This window comes from Bactrocera latifrons, unplaced genomic scaffold (genome assembly GCF_001853355.1).
Source record: "Bactrocera latifrons isolate USDA-ARS-PBARC rearing strain unplaced genomic scaffold, ASM185335v1 scaffold_134, whole genome shotgun sequence".
Classification (NCBI taxonomy): domain Eukaryota; kingdom Metazoa; phylum Arthropoda; class Insecta; order Diptera; family Tephritidae; genus Bactrocera; species Bactrocera latifrons.
The window spans coordinates 65336-86798 of NW_017534786.1; the positions used below are offsets into that span (position 1 = coordinate 65336).

General features: G+C 37.9%; 1 protein-coding gene across 4 annotated transcripts in view; it reads right to left on the reverse strand.

The window, feature by feature from the left end:
• LOC108965127 (guanine nucleotide-releasing factor 2) overlaps positions 1–21463 on the reverse strand; it is a 56473-nt gene that overhangs the window by 11351 nt on the left and 23659 nt on the right. For 2 of the 4 annotated variants that reach the window (XM_018927338.1, XM_018927341.1), the window contains exons 1-7: positions 4934–6411; positions 2671–2983; positions 2143–2596; positions 1382–1569; positions 489–599; positions 293–415; positions 48–220 (exon numbers count right to left, since the gene is read on the reverse strand). In XM_018927338.1, coding sequence (XP_018782883.1) covers positions 48–220; positions 293–415; positions 489–599; positions 1382–1569; positions 2143–2596; positions 2671–2983; positions 4934–5108 — 1537 coding nt within the window. In that variant the 5' untranslated portion in view covers positions 5109–6411. Of the gene's footprint in view, positions 1–47; positions 221–292; positions 416–488; positions 600–1381; positions 1570–2142; positions 2597–2670; positions 2984–4933; positions 6412–21463 lie in introns of those variants that run through there. The other 2 variants (XM_018927340.1, XM_018927339.1) reach the window with 1 other exon arrangement.

The window sequence follows — 21463 nt, forward strand, 5'->3', positions numbered from 1 at the left end:
TGTTTCGCATTTTGCATAGACACTATATGTATATTGATCAAACTTACTTAATATATTTAATTTATCAACATCATTATCAAGCAGGCTGTCATTGTAGCGATTGCCCAAACCCAGTGACTTGAGTTCCTCCTCTTCGCGTGAATGATTTAGCTCGGAATCGAGCGAACATTGACTAGAATTTTCATCCGGCGAGTGTGAGTGTACCGACAGATTGCTGATACTTAACGAGAAAATTGGAAATGGTATAATTAGCGAGCTGTTTCAAGACATGTTTACAAAAATGTCCACTTACTAATCAGCGCCATAGTTGCCCAGTGAAATGTCCGAACTCCAGTCGAAATCCGAGTTAATGCTCTTATTGTTTAGACTTGGTTGTTGCTGTTGATTGCGGCGCTTCGGTGGCAGCGGTGGTGGCCTAGAAAAATGTAGGGATATCACATATTTATATTTACAGTTAAGTTATTTGTAGGTTCGGTTTAGTTTCTAACCTGTTCGGTAGCGGTGGTTTAGGTGGAGGGCTAGTGTCGCGCAAAATGCTCTCGGTACTGTGTGAAGCGCGTATGGGATTCGAGTTGGTCTTCTCTAAAATATCACGTTCCCTGCAAAGTTAAGTATTTTATTTATAATAATATCCAGTATCAATGGATTTTATATAGTGGAATATAAAAAAAAAAGAAGTTAGGTGTAAATAAAGACCAAGAAGTTGGGGCGTATAGCAACTGAGGGACATACTGACGTCACTTAAGGGCTCTGACATTTCCTCTTATGTTTAAAAAATTTTTAGCAACTGTTCAGGACATAAAAAGAACGTCGGAGACATTTTGCTGCTTCCCCCGGCGGGTACCGCGTTCACGCAAGTGAGGAAAGTTCCAGCAAAAAAAACGCCCCCAATGTAAAAATGTAAACAGCCTCGGATGAGAGGAAACTATGAGCAATATGATATACGACGACATTGACACAGTTCAGCGAATTAAAAGACAGTGGCTACGCTGGCTAGGTCATGTCGTCCGAATGGACGAAAATACTCCARCTMTGAAAGTATTCGACGCAGTACCCGCCGGGGAAGCAGAGGAAGAGGAAAGACCAGGTGAAGAAGGACCTGGCTTCGCATGGAATCTCCAATAGGTGCCACCTTGCGAGAAGAAGAAACGACTGGCGCGCTGTTGTTAACTCGGCTGTAACCTCATAAGCGGTTTCTACGCCAGTAAAGAAGAAGAAGCCGGGAAAAAATTTCGTAAAAGTTTATAAAAACAGTAAATTTCCATTACCAGAAACTCTCAAACTAAAGTCTCAAAAATATGAAAAGTCATTACAAGTGCAAAGTAAAACAAACGCTATAAATATAGGTTATTTAAAAGCGTTAAACATTTGTTGGACCTACTTCGGTGTTAGCGTTATGTCAGGCAGCGATGTACGTTGGCCAGCCACTTCCGGCAGATGCATTAGATGATTGAGCGATACGGCTGCGCCATTGTTAGCCAATGCAGGGGCGACGGCATTGTCTGGTGCATACTTCAAAGCGTTCTCCTCGCGCTCCTTCAGTTTCTGATGCGCAAGCGTCGCCAAATTCTGTAGAACAAGTGGAAGAAAAATGACATATGAGCAAATGTATAAACAAAACGACTTTGCAATTAATTAGTGTCAATTGAGCTAAACAGATAAGCAACCAACACATTCAACCGGTAATTTGAACTCATCTCTACATGACCCTGAACCTTTACATTAATATGTTTATAAAAAACTTTTTTTTTCTTCTTAAGTTTATACTTTTTAAATACATCACGCCTTGCTTGCTTTCACGCTAATTCGCTCTCTTTCGCGCTATTTTTAACGCTGAATCAGACAGCGGCCGCATTAGCGGCGTAAGAAACTGCAGTCGGTGGCAGAAATGTATAGTCAATCGCAGGGCGCTGATTCATTATGTGTTTGTTTTATTTAAATTGTTCTTGTTTTTTTTTAATTTTGTGATTTTTGCTTTGTTTAGTTTGCAACGACATTTTTGCGCACCGCACAGCTGAGCGATGAACAACGTGATCGCCACTGAACAAGCTTTTGCTCATGTCCACACACACACTCTCAAATATATATGTACATATATAATTGTATATGCAAATGCACAGCAGGTTCTTTAGGCGCACTTACCCGCACTGCCTCACCAAGTAAATCAACAATCTCCTTTACATTATCTTCGCTGAGCAGCGCTTTCAGTTGTTGATGCTCGTCTTGCAGATTATCTTCGACACCTTCGTCGTCGATCCGCCGCGCTGCATAGATAAGCATTACCTCGTCGCAAAGCTTCACTAATTTACCCAGCGACTTATATACTTGTTGTGTCGCCGACAGAAGTACATTGCTGTGCTTATCCAACGCATACGACTGTATAACGGTGTACATGCTGGCGATTGTCTCGAGTATAACAGTTGCATTGCCCGGCAGAACTTCCAGTTTTGCTCTGATTATCACATCGCGAAAATGTTTCAGCGCATTCGAAATATCTTTGACATGCGTCTGCAGTGGACTCTCAGCCGCGGCTAACTCTTCAGCGGTCGTTGGCGGTTTCATGGACTTGCTACGTGGACTGTGCGGGGAATGGGATCTGTCAGATAAAAAATACAAATGTTAACGGTACTCAAATAAAATGTAATAATGGAACATCCGTTCGACCCTTACCTTCCCAGCGTATTGTTTGGTGTGCGAATCATGGAAATTTTCTCTATTAGATCGTCTTTGAAAGAGCGCGCTCTACGCGCCAATTTCGTACCCTTTAAACTGTTCTTATGACCGGACGTTGAGACACCGTAACCGGCGCCTGGTACTTGATATATCGCACTGTTGCCGCTCAGCGGTGTGTTGGCGGATTGTTGAGAAGTGGGTGTGGCGGGGGATGGTGTGTTCGGCGATGGCGTACCACCACCAGCACAAACAAGATTCGATTGTGAAGAAAGCGAGGAGTTGGGTGTGGATGGAGAACTGATGGCACTGTCTGCAAGGAGAAAATTATAGAGATAAAGATTAGTTATATGGAGAGTTATAGGTTGGGGCAAAGATATTTTTTAGAAGATTTGCAAACCAAGTGATCTGCGCCAAACCAAATTGATCTAGCATATATAGTATTATTTCACAGGTAATTAAATTTGACAAGTTCACCTAAGCGAACTTCATTTCAGAACTATTTACGAAGAAAAATCGTTAGTAAATAAAGTAGTAATTGTTTAACGTTATTACGCAAATTCACGCGCTTCGCTCAACTTATGGTCAACATAATCGGCAGTGAAGAAAATATAGCAGCCGCACTTGAGAGTGTACACTCAGACCGTGGAGAGTCGATTAGACGCCGTTTACAACAACTTTGACTGACGTATGGAACAACTTTGTGCATTTTACGTCGAAATCTTTAACTGAAGCCGCTCGACCTTCCCAAATTACACCGCTTCACTAAATGGGCTTTTGAAAAGTTCCAAGAAATCTGACGTTTTCGAGTCAAATTTTGTTCAGCGTTGAAGCCCATTTCTGGCTCAATATGTATATATGTATGTAAAAAAGCGAAAATATCGCATTTGGGACGAAGAGCAACCTGAATAGATTAAAGACGGACCATTTTTTACAGAGAAAATAGTTTGGTGTGGGTTGTGGATCGATGGAATCATCGGTCCATATTTTTTCAAAAATGATGCCTGTTAGAACATAATCGTCAATAGCGACCGTTATCGCGCCATGTTACCCTACTATTTGATGCCTGAAATTGAAGCTCGTGATCTCGGCGAAATTTGATTTCAATAAGGCGGCGCCACTCAATGGATTTATTAAGAGAACACTTCGGAGGGCAGATAATATCACGTTTTGTCCCGGTCGATTTGCCAGCAAGATAGTGTGATATCAGACTTTAGACCTTTTCCTGTGCCGATTTATTAAGTCTATAGTCTATGCGGACAATCCCGCTTCGATTCAGGCCTTGGAGCAAAACATCATTCGCGTGGCATACGCCAGTTATCAGTCGAAATGCTCGAAAGAGCCAACGAAAAATGGACTTAATAGATGGACTATATGTTCTTTCGAATGCTAATAAATATTCCCTATTAAATTTGAAGATTTTTTGTTTTTCCATTAAACAAAGTAGAGAAACTCGAATTGGATCACCCTTTAGACAGAAAGAACACTGTATATGAAATAAGAGAGTTTTTGTCTTCGATATCGATTGTTTAAAAGTCCCTGCTGGGAAGTTTATAGAATAGAGGTTCATATGTAATAACAGGTCTCGCAAAACTCGGACAATGGTATTCATCGACTGATGAGGTAAGTAAGGTTTCGAAAACACAGATGATGGTTCGATCTGCACAACTTGTTCGGAGAACATCGTCTTATCTTGGAAAATAATCTAAATTTTGTGAAGATAATTTGTCAAATAAACACGAAAAAAACGTTAACTTTAGCTGCACTGAAGCTATGTTACACTTCACAAATACAAAAGTTTCCTTACAAGCACTTGACTCCGATTGTTCAGTTTATATGGCAGCAATATGCCATGGGGGTATGATAAATGAGACGCTTCTTGTGGAAAAAAGAGCGTGTGTAAAATTTCAGATCGATATCTCAAAATCTGAGGGACGGATGAATATGGCTAAATCGACTCGGCTGGTCAGGTAGCTCAGATATACGGTATCTGATGTTTCATTATGGATGTTAAAAGCTTCGTGACAAACTTAATATACTCTGTACACGGTATAATTTGTTTCAAAAAACTACACTTCGTGAAAATCAAAAAAAAAAACTGCGGATAATATTTAAAAGTGAAACCGGCTCAACAAGTACAACCACTTCTAAATACGTGTACCCGGAAAGCACACATTCTAAAGCACTTTTTTGCAGCTTAAACCGCACAGACACTAGTAAGCAGATGCAAACCATAAACCAAAACACTCCAACTTGTACTTACACTGAATGACATTCTTCACGACCACACGCGGTCGATAGGGCGTATAGAAAAATTTTGGCGATTTCAATTTGCGCCTCTGGTAGAGTTTCATGCCACGATCCAATGAGTACGAGATAACATGTTGGCTCTCGGCATATGAACAATCGCTGACGAACGACTCATCGAAGTGCGGCATTGCATAACAAACGGTTTGCGGCAGCAGCGTTGAAATGAACCATAAATGATTGCCGCCACTAAGATGTAATTAGTGCTTATATAGTTGCGCGTGTGTGTGTGTATGAAAGGCGTCTATAAGCACAGTCACAAACAACAAATATGAGGAAGCTGACAAGCACCGAAAATTTTGGAAAGCCTTAGGCAAAGTCACAGCACCATACGCAACAAAAACTAATTTGGCCAATATGTAAGCGTATGTACGCGTGTGTATGTATGTGAGTATATATGTAAACAAAGTCTGGTTAAAATTTAGGTTGAGTGGCCCATTTGTGAAAATGGTGAAGTTGCATTGGCACGACGTTGACGCGAAATGCCTGTGACTGGCTGCTGCTGCCTCCGCTATGGCCGCAGTCAACAAGACTGCAACGCTGATGCTGCGCTAATTTGCTTTGAGCTAATGTTAAATAATTAAGTTAACACGCTCGCTGGTTGACGCTGCCAGCTGGTTGGGTGGCGGGCCCGTGGGCTGGCTGACTGACTGACTGACTTGGCTTGATTTGGCTTGGCCGGGCTTTTGTTTTCTTTGCTTGCCCGCAAGCGTTGCTTTTGTTTCAACACCGCTGCTGTCGTCGTCGTCGTGGTTCGCTGCTGATGAGATTTGAGGTAATTAGCAACACGTTATCATTGAGGCTAAGGCGAGCAGACGGCAACTGTTGCTTTGATGCATTTACAAGTTAAGTTAGTTAAGCGCTGCTTTGATATGGGGATACACTTTTTTCGTACGACAAACACTTTGCACACTTTGCACAGCTTCACAGAACTCACAGAACTCACAAAACTTTTGCAACTCGTCTCTATGCATATATTATATTATATTTCAAGAATATTTCACTGCCAGGCATATACTTCGCACAACTCGCTTAGGTTCTTGCCATTTTTGGTTGGTCTTTTGTTCAAGCGCTGCGATGCACTGCTTTTGTTCACGACACCAAAACCGCGCGACAACGAGACAATGAGATAACAAGGCAATCAGATACTGCAAATATGTGGATACGTGTAACTTTGCAAATAAATACGAGCACTCGTCGTTGACATCGTCGACATCGTACGTTCCGTTCCGTAAGTTGATGTTGTTCGTGCGATGCCGCGTTGCGCGTGCTTGGCGGTGTGTTACCTTCAAGTTAGGAAGCGCACTGAGCTATGAAAGCCACGGCTGGCGGCTGTTAGCCATCCGACATTCAAAAGACGAAGACGGATATGCGAAATACTATATGCTGCTGACTACAACAAACGTGGCGAGAGCCAAGCACAACAAACACACAACAACAAGAGGCCAACAGCTCGGCAGTCAGTCAAGAGTGAACCCGCTAGACAGCCAACACAGGCCTTACGTGAGCAGTCAGGCGGTCAATCAGCGCTGGTGCGCCACTTTGCTTTTGTCAACAGCTGCACTAGCTTTCTGCTGTGCCTGCTCAGCAGCCAGTGGTCATCGTTGACAAGAGCGACGCAGCAGCTCTCTATACCGAATTGAAATAAATATCAACAAAAGTATTGCGCGCGCCCATATAAACAAAACGTAAATAAAATCGCATCAACTACAGAAATAACAACACAAGCGAAATATAGGGGGGTATATAATTAACGCAAAACCGGATGGTCTCTTTAGTTTTGCAAACTAAGATAGTAATAGTTCAGTAATATTGTTTATTGACTGTTTTACTATATTCAATATAGTTATGAAAATAGTGCCACGAAAATCCCAAAAATACTGGTTAAACCTTACTGGACGACTGTAGTGTCTTTTCGCGCTTTTTTAACGTTATTCTGTTGGAAGAACCCTTCTAGAATCTGCACAATATTAGCTTATTTTTGTTCACTTAGATTCCTGATGTTCAATTAAATTTTTATTAAATGTCTCACATATGTATATACTAGTATTTTTTTGTTTTTGTTTGTGGTCCCTTTCGATTCATCACTTATCTGCTCATTTAACTTGAGCTATCTTTATATCTTTAGGTCAAATATGATAATTGTTTGTTCGATCCGCACTCTCATAGGTTTGCGTTTCGTAAATATCAAATACTCGCGAGGGCAGTGAAATTTACACTCCTATTATGTATGGCTACTAGTACGAGTTTAGTAGCCGATAGCCAATCTTGCACCTAAATATTGACCAATGTTACAAAGCACTATGAATAGTATTGCTCAAAAACGCAAAATAATGAATCTTGCTTATGCTTTTGGACTTACTGAGGTCAGTGGCCATACATAATACGAAATGCTGATAAAATTTCACCAATTGTCTTACATAATATGGGTATATAATAAGTAAATATGTCGGTGGTAGGTGATCTGAAAGGAACGGGTTTCATCATGGAAAGATATAAGGTCCAACAACGAGTCGAAAACTATTTACTACCGAAATTCGGAGTCAGTGGCCACAACTTTAAGAGCGCCACGTCCAATTTATGATCATCATATCAACAATTGCACGTATAGTGAATTGGGCTGAGCAACAATTTGGAAATTATCCGGATTTTCATCGAAAAATCATTTCAGCGAAGAGACTCATTTCAGGAAGCAATCCACACGTATTCCATGAGTCACCGCTGCATCCCGAAAAAATTACGGTTTGTTGTCATTGACTTTACTGTGAATGGGAATCGCTATCACTCATTGATCACCTAATATTTTTGATCCGAATTGGATGATATGGACTTGGACTGGACTTGGAATATGTGGCTCCAACAGGACGGCGACACAAGCCACACAGCGTCACAGTGTCACAATCGACTTATTGAAAGCCAAGTTTGGTGAACGTGTTATCTTACGAAATGGCCCAACCAATTGACCGCCTCGGTCATGCGATTTGACGCTGTTAGACTATTTCCTGCAGAGCTACGTCAAGTCAATGGTCTATGCCAACAAGCCAGCGACGATTGATGAACTTTATACGAATATCGAACGTGAAGTGAAGTAGATAGTCATCGAAAAAATACCAACCAAGAATCAAGTCGTAGTTTTCTTTCTAATCCATGTTCATAGCCAGGACCCCAGGACTTTTCCTCGGAAGAATTTGGCCGATGTAGGGATATAATTTAGGCGAATGAGAGCTATAATCGAGAATACATATAGCCAGACGAGACTTAATGTTACGTTATTTACAAACAATTTTTAAACATTTGAAAAGTTGACAAAAGTAGAAAAAGGTAGAGTAGGCTTAGATTTTGTATATTTTATTAAAACTTTTTTATAATTCACTTTGCTTTACACTGGTCCCTCTAGTGCTGTACCATCATATATTTGCGATCAGTGATGCTATACCAAACAACTTTTGGCGTCACGAATATGTACATGATGCTCAAGGGATCATATAGTGTTGGGTATAAAAATTGCGCTTCGTGCAGCTACCATTGAGCACGAATCGCCACTACAGCTGTGGGCTGGCACTTGCCATAACATCAATATGTGATTAACAATAAATAGACAATGAGTACACCTCCTCTTTACTCTCGCTCAACGGAGCGTAGCAGTCGGCGAAGCTAAGCAGCGGCGGCAGCAAACACAAAACTTGAATGAAATTTCAATACAAAATACAGGAACAACGAGAATTGTGCATAACAAAAACACACGCAAACTAACAAATGTGCTGTTGTCGAACCACGAAATGAACATAAAATCTTAATAGGAAAATAGGTAAAATAATAGGCAAGAGCAACAAATCGCATACGCGTCTGCCATAGGTGTAAGAAAAAAGTAAATTTCACTTTTTAGCAATTCGTTGGAATACTTGAAAATAACAACAAAAACAATATGTATGTTCCGCATAGAGGCACTGGCCAAAGCAAGAGGAACACGCTATGGCGGACTGCTTGAGTAATCGCGCCAAAAACAAATAGTCGCTGCGGTAAACAGGAAGGACAATGACTTGCTGTCGAAATAAGAGAGTTGTGTTTTATTTCGGTTCGACGTTAATTTGTCAGTTTGGCATGAAAAGGCTTTTGTGTTCAGGCTGTTTTGGAGTTAATGGTGAAATTTAGCTATTTCCCTATATTTTATTGAACCCGGAAGTAAAATGTTCATTAGTACGTTTTTATGCGGTTAAAGACCGTTTTCTTAATGTCTGGGTTGCACCTGTTAGCTTAATGTGATTGGTTTTATCCTTTCAACACAAGTCTTAGGGCGTCTCTGAACCGATTAAGGGTCCTAAGGTGAACCGGAGGGGAAAAAATGTTTAAACCGTTATAAAAAACTCTTTAGGGAATCATTTGATTTCGATGGATTATTACATTTACCCTGAAGAGGAAATGGAGTAGTAAAACTCTTTAGTACGTATGTAAAGGATCTACCAACTTGAAAATGGGTTCTTTTTATGTTGTGCAGATATTTTTATGGCACATAGGATTTGGATAATAATGAGACATGTCTGACCAGAACGGCTTCGTTTGCATATATCTACCTGTGTACGTCAATTTTGAATGACTCGGTGCCACATTTCGGGTACAGAGCGCTAAATGTTGCCTTCAAGTTCCTGTAGCGTTGTTGGGTAATGGCGTAAGCCTTTAAATTAACATACCCCATAGAACATAATCTGTAAGCATATAAGGCGCATGACCCAATGGCAGGGCCATTGCTAGAAATTTAAGAGTCGTCAAACTTTACACGCAATGCTTCCATGTTTAGGCGTGAAACATAAGATGACTTACTGTCTTCTTGGAAATAGAGATCATTTGGGTCGATTTCTCCATATTCCGTGGAAAAAGTCGGTCAACATCGGGTTATAACACTCACTCACTCATTTCAACAGAAATAAGGTCAGAATATGTCGTCATACTATAATCCGCATCAAAAGATCAATTTTTACCGATGAAATTGTGTTTCCGAAATCACACGAGGATTTGAGTCACACCAATAATGATAATATTATGTGTTGACAAAGCCAGTAAACCGGAAATAGATTTTATCTAAGAATATAATTTTTCGATGAACGTGAAATTGTGAATTTTTCGGAGAATGTGAATTTGGGTAATAATCTCGGACAATTTCCAAGCGCAGTCTCGAAGTGAAACGTGACATGATGAAATAGCAAGGTTTGCTATTGACACATTGACAAAATTTGTCACAACTCCGTAACAAACATGGCCGTAACGAGCTGTCAAATAATGTCATCTCGAATAACTGAAGCAAAGAGATAAGAGTGGAATTAAATAAAGAAATCGAAGCCAAAAATTCGCAGCCTCTATACTTCTTTACAAACTCTGAGCAACATCTAACTGATGAGGCTAGATCACCCTGTCACCGCGTAGTAGAAGAAAAGAGATTTAGAAATACAAGACAGCCTGAAAAATGGTCTGAAAGACTATGTATTAATATGTAGTATTATCAAGGTTAGGTGAAACAATCATTTGGGATACAATGTGAGAACCGGAGCTGATGAACCAAGTGCAACTTTAGTTTTCAAAATTTTTAAAATATTGGGATATTTAAAAAAAAAATTGTTTTTGGGATGGTCATCGGGACCATTACGTCTTGGGGTTTCAAAGCAAAATTTTCAGATCGGCCAACTTTTCCACTTTCGCAGACACATGAACAATCCTTTTAAGTTTATCAGCATGCCTTCACTAATTTCGAAACCTCAACTTTCTCCACAGACTTGAACATTCGAAAGCAACCTTATTGACGAGACACATTTCAGCACATACTAATTGTGCATGCACTTGAAATATATGTACACACAAACACGTGCAAACCATAGTACGTCAACGCTGAATCTTGAAATGAGCAAAACGTGATTTTTACAATACGCAAAAATAGAGCAAAGAAGCGGCAAAGCGCGAAAAGAAATCCAAAAACCTTATACTAGACATAACTACACACACATGGTGTATAAATATCAGCATGCGGCCACGAAAGAGTTACGTACGTCATGTCTAAACTACAACTAGGAATTTATGGGACAAAGACGCGACGTCGTGAACGACGGAATGTCAACCTCGTTACATTAAAACATAACAACCGAAGCAAGTAGATAGCAATCGACCAAATATCTAAACGCCAGTCATTCCTAGAGGAGGGAGTAAAAAGCAATTGGCTTTTGTAATCCAAAAACAAAGCGTGAAACCTGGCATGAATGAGCGCAAAGAGAACGCGAATCGGACATGAGAAGCCTACTGATGACATAAACATAAAAACAGCTTGACAACGGCGCAGGCGACAGCGGATGTGTGGATAAGCTGAGTATTTATGTGATTCCGTATAAGAAGACATAGCATACAGTGGGATGCAGCAATTCGCATGGATAACTAGCTGACACAGTGAGTGACTAAAAGGTGAAATGCCAGGCATTAAATTTGCTATGAACGTGTATAAACGAAGACACTAACAATAACGGTACTTAGTTAGTTCGGTCGGTAGACCTTATCAAGTTGACAGCGTAGCAAAGCAAGATAAAGTAAAAAAAAAATATGCAATTAATTAAAAAAAGACGATAATTCATAATTGAAGTAATTATATTTTCGCAAACATTTGCACAACGTCGCTGTCCGCTGTCCATAAGCTGTCGGCATGCCGAATTCCGCTATCGTTTTGTAGATACCATGCATTTATCATAGAATAAAAACGCTTAAGTTCAAATTCCCGTAACAAAATTTACAAAAAATTGTAAAAATTGAAATATGTGCAGAGTGGATATGTATGTGTTAATATTAGGGAGGTACAAAATTTGTTCAGGCTACAATTGTTTAGCTAAAATGAAGAATGTTGCTTTTTAAAGGAGTCACAAACGACCCCTCGGTAGAAATTAAAGTACTTCAAGTAACAGTTTTATGAGGCTAGTTTAGACTATGAGACCTAAAGAGTGAATGGACTAACAAGAAACTAGACTAGTAACCGACAAAGTTACAAGTTCTTTCTAGGCTCGATGTTTGACATATACAACCTTTGAGAAATATTTCGTGAAGATCTTTATCTTGATCTCGATCAGTTTGTATGGCAGGTATATACGTATAGACGGACAGGTTGAGCTCGTCACTCTGATCATTTATTCATATACAAAAAATACTTTATAGAGTCTCCATCGTTTCTTTCTGGATGTTAAAAACTTCGTGGTAATCTTAACATACTCTTGTTAGGATGCAGCACTGCCAGCGCGATTTCCAAGTATTGAGGGTTTGGATCCCCTCTGTCGTCTCAAAATGATTCCGTTTCAACGGCCTTTTCAGGCAAGGAAACAAAAAACTCCGGAAAGGATACATCTGGCTTGTAGAGCGGCTGCGAAAGTGTTGAAATGCTGGTCTGGTTAGGTAGCTGTTGACAAGAAAGGCAGTGTGAGCAATGGTGTTGTCGTGGTGCAACTTGATTGACCCTTCGTTTGAGTCTCTTGAGGACTTCCACATAAAACTTGGCCTTGACAGAGGAGCAAATTCATGGTGGACGATGCTTTTTGATGTCTAAATCGCCTGATCGTTTTTACTTTGGATTTGTTCATTCTTCCGGTCTTCATCAGCGATCTCTTTCCGGCCTTCCAAAAAGGCTTAGTGGGACATCTGGGTAACCCTGCTTAAACATATCAAACGTCTCTGTCGTTAGCTAGGAACGTCCTCTAACGAATCCAGTCGGTGCGCGCACGCTCCGAAGTAAAGTTGGTCTTATTACATTCCGACAATGACAAAAATATCTTAGATTTTCGAGACCGACTTTTGGAATCCTCCGTTTTTACATTTTTATCAATATTTTTTTAATTTTACCACAGTAAGTCAACTACACCAAAAAAACCAAAATAGAGCCACCCTAAAGCTACTGAATGGAATACACTCGTGTGCATAAAATATATATATGTACATAGATTGCGTATTAGATTCACGCATGAATATAAAAGAAATAGAGTTTGTAGCAATGGCGCCAGCGGCGTGTCCAATCAACTTATGAAAAAATAAGAATAATAAAAAGTCATATGAAATATTAAAACGCGTCAAACTATTACTATAGACATAAGTACATACATACATATGTATATAAGTATATGCGTATATGCGTATGTAGGTGCGGCAACACAGCAGCACACCATCGGAATTTGTGGTTGTTAGCTACAAGAGTAAAGGTCCACTAAGAGGGGCCACGAAAGTAGCAAAAATATTAAAAATAAATAATATAATAAAAAAATAATAATAACTAAAGAAAATACAAACAAATAATGAAAATAAAAAGTTATATATCTCTCTTTGCAAGTATAAAAATATCTCTCATAATAATAATACCATCGTGGGTGCGATTTATTATTTTATTTGAGCTTGCTATTTTTACAATCCTATAGATATTTTTGTATTCGTATTTTACGCATTCGTTTCTCGTCCGACATTGCAAATAGTCGCCGACACTGAATTAAAACAATAACAAGCGAGAATTAAAAAAGAACAATCGCAGCTTATGAGAAGCTTTCAAAGAAACTTACATAGATTCTGTTTGCCTATCAATCTATATCAATCAAACGATTATCACTTATAGTACAATATAATAGCATACAAATAGTAAAATTTCATGCATTAAAGTAACTTATGATCAAGTCATATGCTCGAATGGTTGAGTATTGGTGTAATTGTATCGTCTATTACAAATTTTTTACTAAAAAAATCGTGAGCAAGGCAATTAAGTCCTTTTTAGATAAGATACACGTAAAGTCAGGAAGCAGCTTTCTTTAGAAATTAAGCCTAACAAACGATATGATAGCAGTATATTGTGAATTACAAGTTGCTTAAAGATATCATACACTTACGAGGGTGACTTAGATTTTTTGTGGACTTTAGCATTCACAACAGAAAAATGGACAAATTTAGTCCATTTTTTCGGATAGAAAAAATTGGGAAGGAACTTATGTAATGGTAATGAATTGGAGAGGGAATGAGAACTTTAGCTTAAAAGATATATTGTATCTCCACAAAACGAATTAAAGGAAATTGACTCACTTTAGAGTCTGGGTTTGAGAACTGTATTCAATGCTAAACACCAAAATGGCAAAAAAACCTCATACTTTTTTTATGTTGGTATTCTACTCTAGAATTTTGAAAAATCAGTTTTTTTATATATTTAAAGTTTAGACCCTTAAGAACATATCCTCCAAAGGATTTTTAAAAATTAAAATTATTTTAAGAGCTACAGTTACTTTAGTGACTCAGTACCTAGCCTGGTAGGTAGGTAGGCTCACTTTTTTAAACGCGTTTTTCTCGAAACTACTTTTTTCCACTCGGTACGGCCTTATTTCATGTTCTATACAACCGATTTACTTGAAATTTTTTGTGAACCTTCTTTATATAATCCTTTATCCTTCCTCTTTATATAATCCTTAATCCTTTGTTTTTAATATTTAGAAAAAATTCAGGAATTTCAAAAAAAAAAGCGAAAAAAATTGATTTTTATTTTCAGGCAGTCGCCATTTTCAAAAAAAAATAAGTTTCGTGTTCCCTCAAATAGGGACTATAACAGTATCCTTACTGATTAAGAATTTCTTTTGATTAGTTTTTCAGACCACCAGGAGAGTCAGGATCAATGTCAATAGGACGCGGCATTTTTTTTACACCTGTCTCTACCCTCCGCCCCTCTCTAATTATTTTAATTTTTAATATTTTTTTGTAAATTTTTTTTCTGTATTCTTAATATATCAATAACAACACCATAAAAATATGGATACTAAAAATATTTTTGGTTTTTTTTTTAAATTAAATTCAAAAAACCGCTCAAAATTTGATTTCTAGATTTCCCTTAATCGCATTTACCATTTGATCAAATTTGAACCGGACTGGGCCTCAGATGCGCCCAATCAGGCTCATACAATTGTTCAGGATGCTGGAGCTTTGTGGCTATGTGTGATATAAAGGAGGGCACAAAAGACCATAAGTCGCAGTGCAAAGCCTCAATTTACCTATCTATCTATCTATCAGAGAGATGGCAAAGAATCTTAATAGCTGTTACAAATCGACTCATAATATTTTGGTTAAGATTTTATGCATGAAGAGTGCGAGTGCTAAACTCGTAATGAGTGAATCTTTTGTAAAAAAGGAGACGCTTGGCAACGTAGCTGAACCTACATTCTTCAAACGCGTCATTATTGGAGACGAGACGTAGTTTGAGGATATGACGTTGAAACTGCTAATCTAGCAAAAAAAGCTCCAAAAATTACCTTAAAATCAACAAATTCGATAAAAGCATTGAAAGATATCCCTTCCGAGATTTATAACAAGTGTATGGAAAATTGGATTACACGTTAAAATGCTTATATTGACTCAGGAGCCTATTTTGGTTTGTTTTGTTTTAAATTTACTCAGTCTGGGACAAATTTGATATATTATATTATATATATATAATAATATTATATATATATATATTAGAAAACCTAGAAAGTTTGTGTCAAAAAGTCTCACGCCAGTTTAAAGTCATCAGCACATGGAGCTTAAACTTAAGATTTTTGTGTTAATCATTATAACTACGAAAGTCACGCTATTCTACAATGCCAGAAGCAAGACATTAATTAATTTTAATATGACGGCAAAGATTTTTTTTATATATACAATATGAATGAAATGGCTCAAATCGATCCATAAAAGCACCTACGTCGCAGGTAAGTATTGATTGTCACCTTTGTACCGGAAACGACTAAAAATGCTCTATATCTTTGTTTCTCTCCATATTAAGTATAACGTAATTTCCGTCACATCTTTTTTACTAAATACTTCTTCTTATACCTCGGAATAAAAAAATGGCTTGAGCATTACTGTGTCTTTCTCAAAATAGCTTGGCTATAAATGAAAAAGAAAAGCTCAGGTATTCCCCTCTAAGAAGTGTAAATTCCACACAGTACATTTTAATATATATTTTGTGTTGAAAGAGTCTACTCAATTTAGGTCAATATATGAAATGGAAACTTTCATCCGCACTCAACTGCGGCACATAGCAATTGCATAACATAGCACACCATAACGGGTGCACCACCACGCAACTGCACGCACATAGCCACACATAAATACTTACATACAAACAACTATGCGTGAACTATATCTTTAATCGAGTTAAATTTATCGCACGCATAATTGGTGAAGACCTATTGAACTTTATGAATTTATATAGACACAAGCAGCCAGCAACCCACTTGCATCTGCAATCACCAAACACACTTACACACACACACACATACGCTTGTTCATCAAGGCATGACATAACTACACGTGTACGTGAGCAGTGGGTTGGTTATGCTTGGGCCTCTTGCAGTTGCTTGGAGAAAAAGTGTGAAAATTTCGTTTTAGTTTTTTTTTTTTGCTTTTAAATAAATTGAAAGTATTTGTATGTGTGTGAGTATGTGTTATATTATTGAAAATGAATACAATTTACGAGCAATTGAAATAGAATTAAACTAAAAGCGTGTGGAGCGCAAAGCAGTGTAAGAATGTGTGTGGGAATGGGCGTTTTTACGTAGGCCGCCAGCCGTGACCCCTCGTCACACTTTCCCAGGCTATTTCTATTTTCATTTAACATTGCTCATTGAACTTTCCAAGTGTACGTCGTCATTGATTTTATTTTAAGTGCATATTGATTTATTTCCTTATTAGTTTCTAATTAAATTTTTTTAAATATTATTTATAATTTTTCTCTAATATTTTAAAATAAAAATGAGTGCAAGTTTAAGGCCGACGCCGGAAATAGAAATAAACCACTGAGGTAATAAATTGCGATATATGAGAAAAATCGTCAATAAAAATAAGAAAAAACGTTAACTGTTGCACCGAAACTTTAATAACCTGCAGAGGTAGGAACCTACATGTATAGCGTAAAAATTTTGTATAACAGCTGCCATTTCGGTGGGATGTCTGAAGGTATGCGCACCCAAGAGTTTAAATCTTGGCCTTCCAAACGCGTGGCGGTCAAAAAGGAAGTGTTCGAGTTGTTTCCACCTCGTCTTCTGCCATAAAGCTTTTGTAGATGGAGTCTGCTAAGATTCCTAGCTTTTCAGGATGATAGAAAGAGGCTAGCCTTACTGAGGGCAAAAAGATCTTGCGATCGTTCTTGGGCCGAAAATGTTTTTGCGACAGCGCTCATACCGATGGTGACCCAGCGCTGGCCAAGCTGCCGTGAAGCTCAGTTATCTAGTAGTAGAAAACAAGAAGCTTCGGGAGCACCGACCCGCTCCCATTCTACTGATAGCGTGCCTTTCCGTACTACCTCATCAGCTTTACAATTTCCTGCGATTTCGCTGTGGTCTGGCTCCCATACCGGTCTTATAAGAAAGGCACTCGATGCTATTGATAGTGAGTCACTTGTTAACCAACTCTGAACGCACTGTTAATGAATTCAAGGCTGGTATCGCCGCTCTGCTATCTGAGTGGATGGTCAGTACTCTAAAGGAGTAAAGAATCTACGGAGCAATAAATACTGCTGCCTTAACGGAGTATTCTGGTTTAGAAATTCAAAAAATTATAATATAACCCTTCAAGAAAATGTCCCTAAGAGGATTTTTCGAAATTCAAATTATTTTCCGAGTTACAGGTCATTTTGTGACGTGCCGGCAAAACCGTTTCGCAGCCTTTCCGAAACTTTAAACTCGTTTTTCTCATAACTACTCTTCTAGAAACAGTGTGCATGATATCTCAAATTCTACTTAACCGATTCACATGAAATTTCACACAGAGCTTTCTTATATATTATAGTATCGCACTACGAAGAGCTTTCGAAAGGATTTTTTTTAAATCCGAACCACAAAAAACAGAGAAAATACGAAACTTTTTTTCAAACCGCCACCATTTTGTAAAAAAATTTTATTTTTTTTCCAACACGTTTCGTAGTGCGAGAACTTCACTTTTACTCATCACGGATTTCGCATAAATTTTCATTTTAGGTTACGGAAAGGATTTATATCCTGCATTACAATCAGTCTCTACTTCGCCGACCTGCAGTTTTTTTTAAATTTAATATTTTTTCTTATATTATTTATGTTTCGTATTCTTAGAATATCAATAAAAAAACATGTAAAACAATTTATAGACAAAATAATTTTTGATTTTTTTTATCGCGTCAAAAAAATACATAAAATTCGGGCTTCTAAACCGGAATACCCCCTTAATGGCTGCAACTTCGGCATGGAAAACAATGCAATAGTCAGGAAGTCTGAAGCTAGAGTTGATAGAGAGCTCCTAACAGTAATTTTAGTATTGCCTTGACCAATAATTTTTGCCAAATTTCGCAGCTATTTTGTCAAAAAATAAATTTGGATCGGTCGGTTTGTATGACAGCTACATGCTATAGAGGTCCGATATCGGCGGTTCGGAAAGATGGACAGCTTCTTAAGGAGAAAAGAACGTGTGCAAAATTTCATATCGATGACTCAAAAACTGAAGAACTAGTTTGCGGATATACAGAGCTATGTGGTAGTCTGACATGACCCAGCTTGTCACACTGATCATTTGTATACCTCTTTTATATAGAGGTTTCATTCTGGGAAACTATAAGCAGATACGCAAATCAGTGACGCCAAAGAACGTGCGTTCAATAAAGAGTGCGACCAACTATGACGAGTTGTGTTGTAAAAACGCGCAGGCTGACATATTCACTTGCACTTATACATGTATACATGTACATATGTATGTATGTACGCGCTTGAATGCACGCTACATTTGCGCAGCGCCCACGTCACTTATTCGTCTGAGCACTCATCCGCCCCAGCGGTCGCGCTGCAATACTGTTGACATAATCACAATGTGCGCACGCGTGGACGATCGTTTTTTATTGCTATCACTTTTTATTTTTATGGCTATGCATGGTGTCTATATATGCATTTTAAAGCGCATGCAATACTTTTTCTGTTATGCATAAACTATTATTATTTACACATATTCGATATACATGTATGTATGTATGTATATACGTATGTTTTTTGTGGAAATAAAAATATTTTTTTCGCTTGCCTTATAAAGTCAACTAAATTTGTATTCGCCCATAATCAGCAATATTGACGCATACTAATGCAACAGATGGGCAAATAGTTACAACAACAACAACTTCATTACCGCAATACGTCATAGCCGGGCGGCCAGCCAGCACGGGCTGTAACCATTGACGCAATGACTCTTCAACAGCCATCCAAGTTCTCAGGCATTTACATGCATATATAAATAAAAATATATACCTATGTATATAAATATATAAATATGTTGGCGTAAGTAGTGGGCATTTCCCTCGTTATGTCGCTCCGTATGCTCTGGGGCCGCTGGCATGCGCTGGCTGATAAAATTATTTATTTTTTTATCAGAAATGCATGTGTTTGTTGTTGTCAGGCAAAGGAGATTTGCTTTCTGTTCATCGCATGTGCGTCACTTCTGACAGCGCTTGTGCCAACAAACTCTTTCAAATGAATTTTCCAAATATCGTAGCGGATCGTCGACACAAATATGTGGTTGTAAATAAAGGCGAGCAATAAAAATTATTTATTATTTTATGAAACATTCACACAGGCGGCACAGGCCAAATTCACTCTTGTTCTAAATGTTAATTTTTTTCCTTCTGATTTTCTTTTTATAAAATATTTTAATAACTATTAGGGATATTAAAGAAAATCATCTCTTTGCATCTGATTTTTTTTTTTCAGGGATCTATAACCACAAAAAAGCTGAAAAATCGACATTTACTCCATGGTTTGCGTGTCAAGGATTTACTAAGAGCTCGCTAGAACTTTTCGAAAATATTTGGATAGGTGAATACGAATGACTAATACCCCACTAATTACCCACTATTTAATCTAATTTCCTGTTGACTTTTTAACTTTTAATGTTAGCATTAGTGCATTAGAAAATCGATCTCACTGTTGAGTATTTTAGCAGAAAAATATTACAGCAATATGATTTGTTTTCTGGTTAGAATGGCAGCCAATTTGAAAAATGCAGTTTTGAGAAAAGATGTTTAAAGAAAAACTGATAGAGCTGATTAAACTGAGCTGCTTTACTTCAGAAGCTTATAAATTAAAAAAAAAAAAAAAATATTTTTTCATTTAAAATTTTAGTTGTTATTTAAAAAAATAAAATATCGAAATATGCAAAATCTAGAAAATTATTTATTATCAACTGTTTTGCCTCGTTTTTCATTATTTTTTCAAGCATCTCGACCAATATAGCAATAATTTGTTTTCTTTTCAGATAACAACACTAATAGGAATTTCAAATCTGGAGATCTGGGTTGGTAGTTAAAGACAGCTCTTCATGAAAACCAGCTTAGACCCAATGCAAAAAATGAGTAGAATGATAAGCTTTTTTTGATTTCTTTGAAAAAATATTTTCCAATTAAAGCTCTGTTGCCAAATTTTTGTCAGTATTGTACTCAATCCTGTTTTTTTTGTTCTAATCATTTTTTTAGATGATCAAATTTGACCCGGACTGATTCATTGAAACTGCGCGTGTAAGCCGAATCGTTGAAATTATTTTTTGAGATTTATGTTCGTAGGAAGTTTGATCTCCGGATGTCAATTAATGTGTGCTTGCCAGCAGCTTATTAAGGATAAGAAAAGTTTGTCGGGCGACTTTCACCATGAAAAGAATTTGAACAGCGATCGTATTTGAAATTTTGCATTTCCAATGGAATCACAGCTGCGATATCGCTGAAAATTTAGAGAATTATTTTCGTGAATCTATGTACATACTTTATCACGAACAAAAGCATTTGAGCGACACAAAACATTCAGTGAAGGTTGTGAAATCATCGAAAACTTGGCTTATTCGAGTCGAATAATGTTAATGGCGTTAACATCGAAAAAATGAAAAGAAATAGTGTTTGAAAATCGACAATTTGGCATCAGAGAAATATCAGGGAATCACAACTTTTTTGGAACGATGCAAAACATTTTGTTTAATAATTTTAATACGAAGAGTGACAATGCTTTGAAAAGAACTGAACCTTTTGCAAAAAAGACGTCGAGCATATAGCGTGCAAAAGATGCCTGATAACGTAGCTGAGGATACTTAAGTGTGATCTAAGTAGAGATACATTTTTAAGTAGCCTTTTTTTTTTTGGTAGATCACGCATGTGTTTCAGAGAAAGATCATCAGTGAGGGCATGTTCTTTAGGATATGTAAAGTCTTAAGTCTATGAGGACAATCCCGCTTCGCATGGAGCAAAATACCACGCATGTCATTCGCCAGTTACCAGCGATATGCTAGAATTAGTCATCAAAAATTTTACTCAACGGATGGGATCTTTTGCTACGTCTCAGAAGGTCCAACATTTGAAAGAGGTAATCTTCTTGGAGGATGGAGTCATGTGTAGAAGTTCACGCAAGTGAGGAAAGTTTTCTGATCGCCATTCACGTGGGAGTGGCCAGAAACGATTCTTTTACATATGACTCAAGCA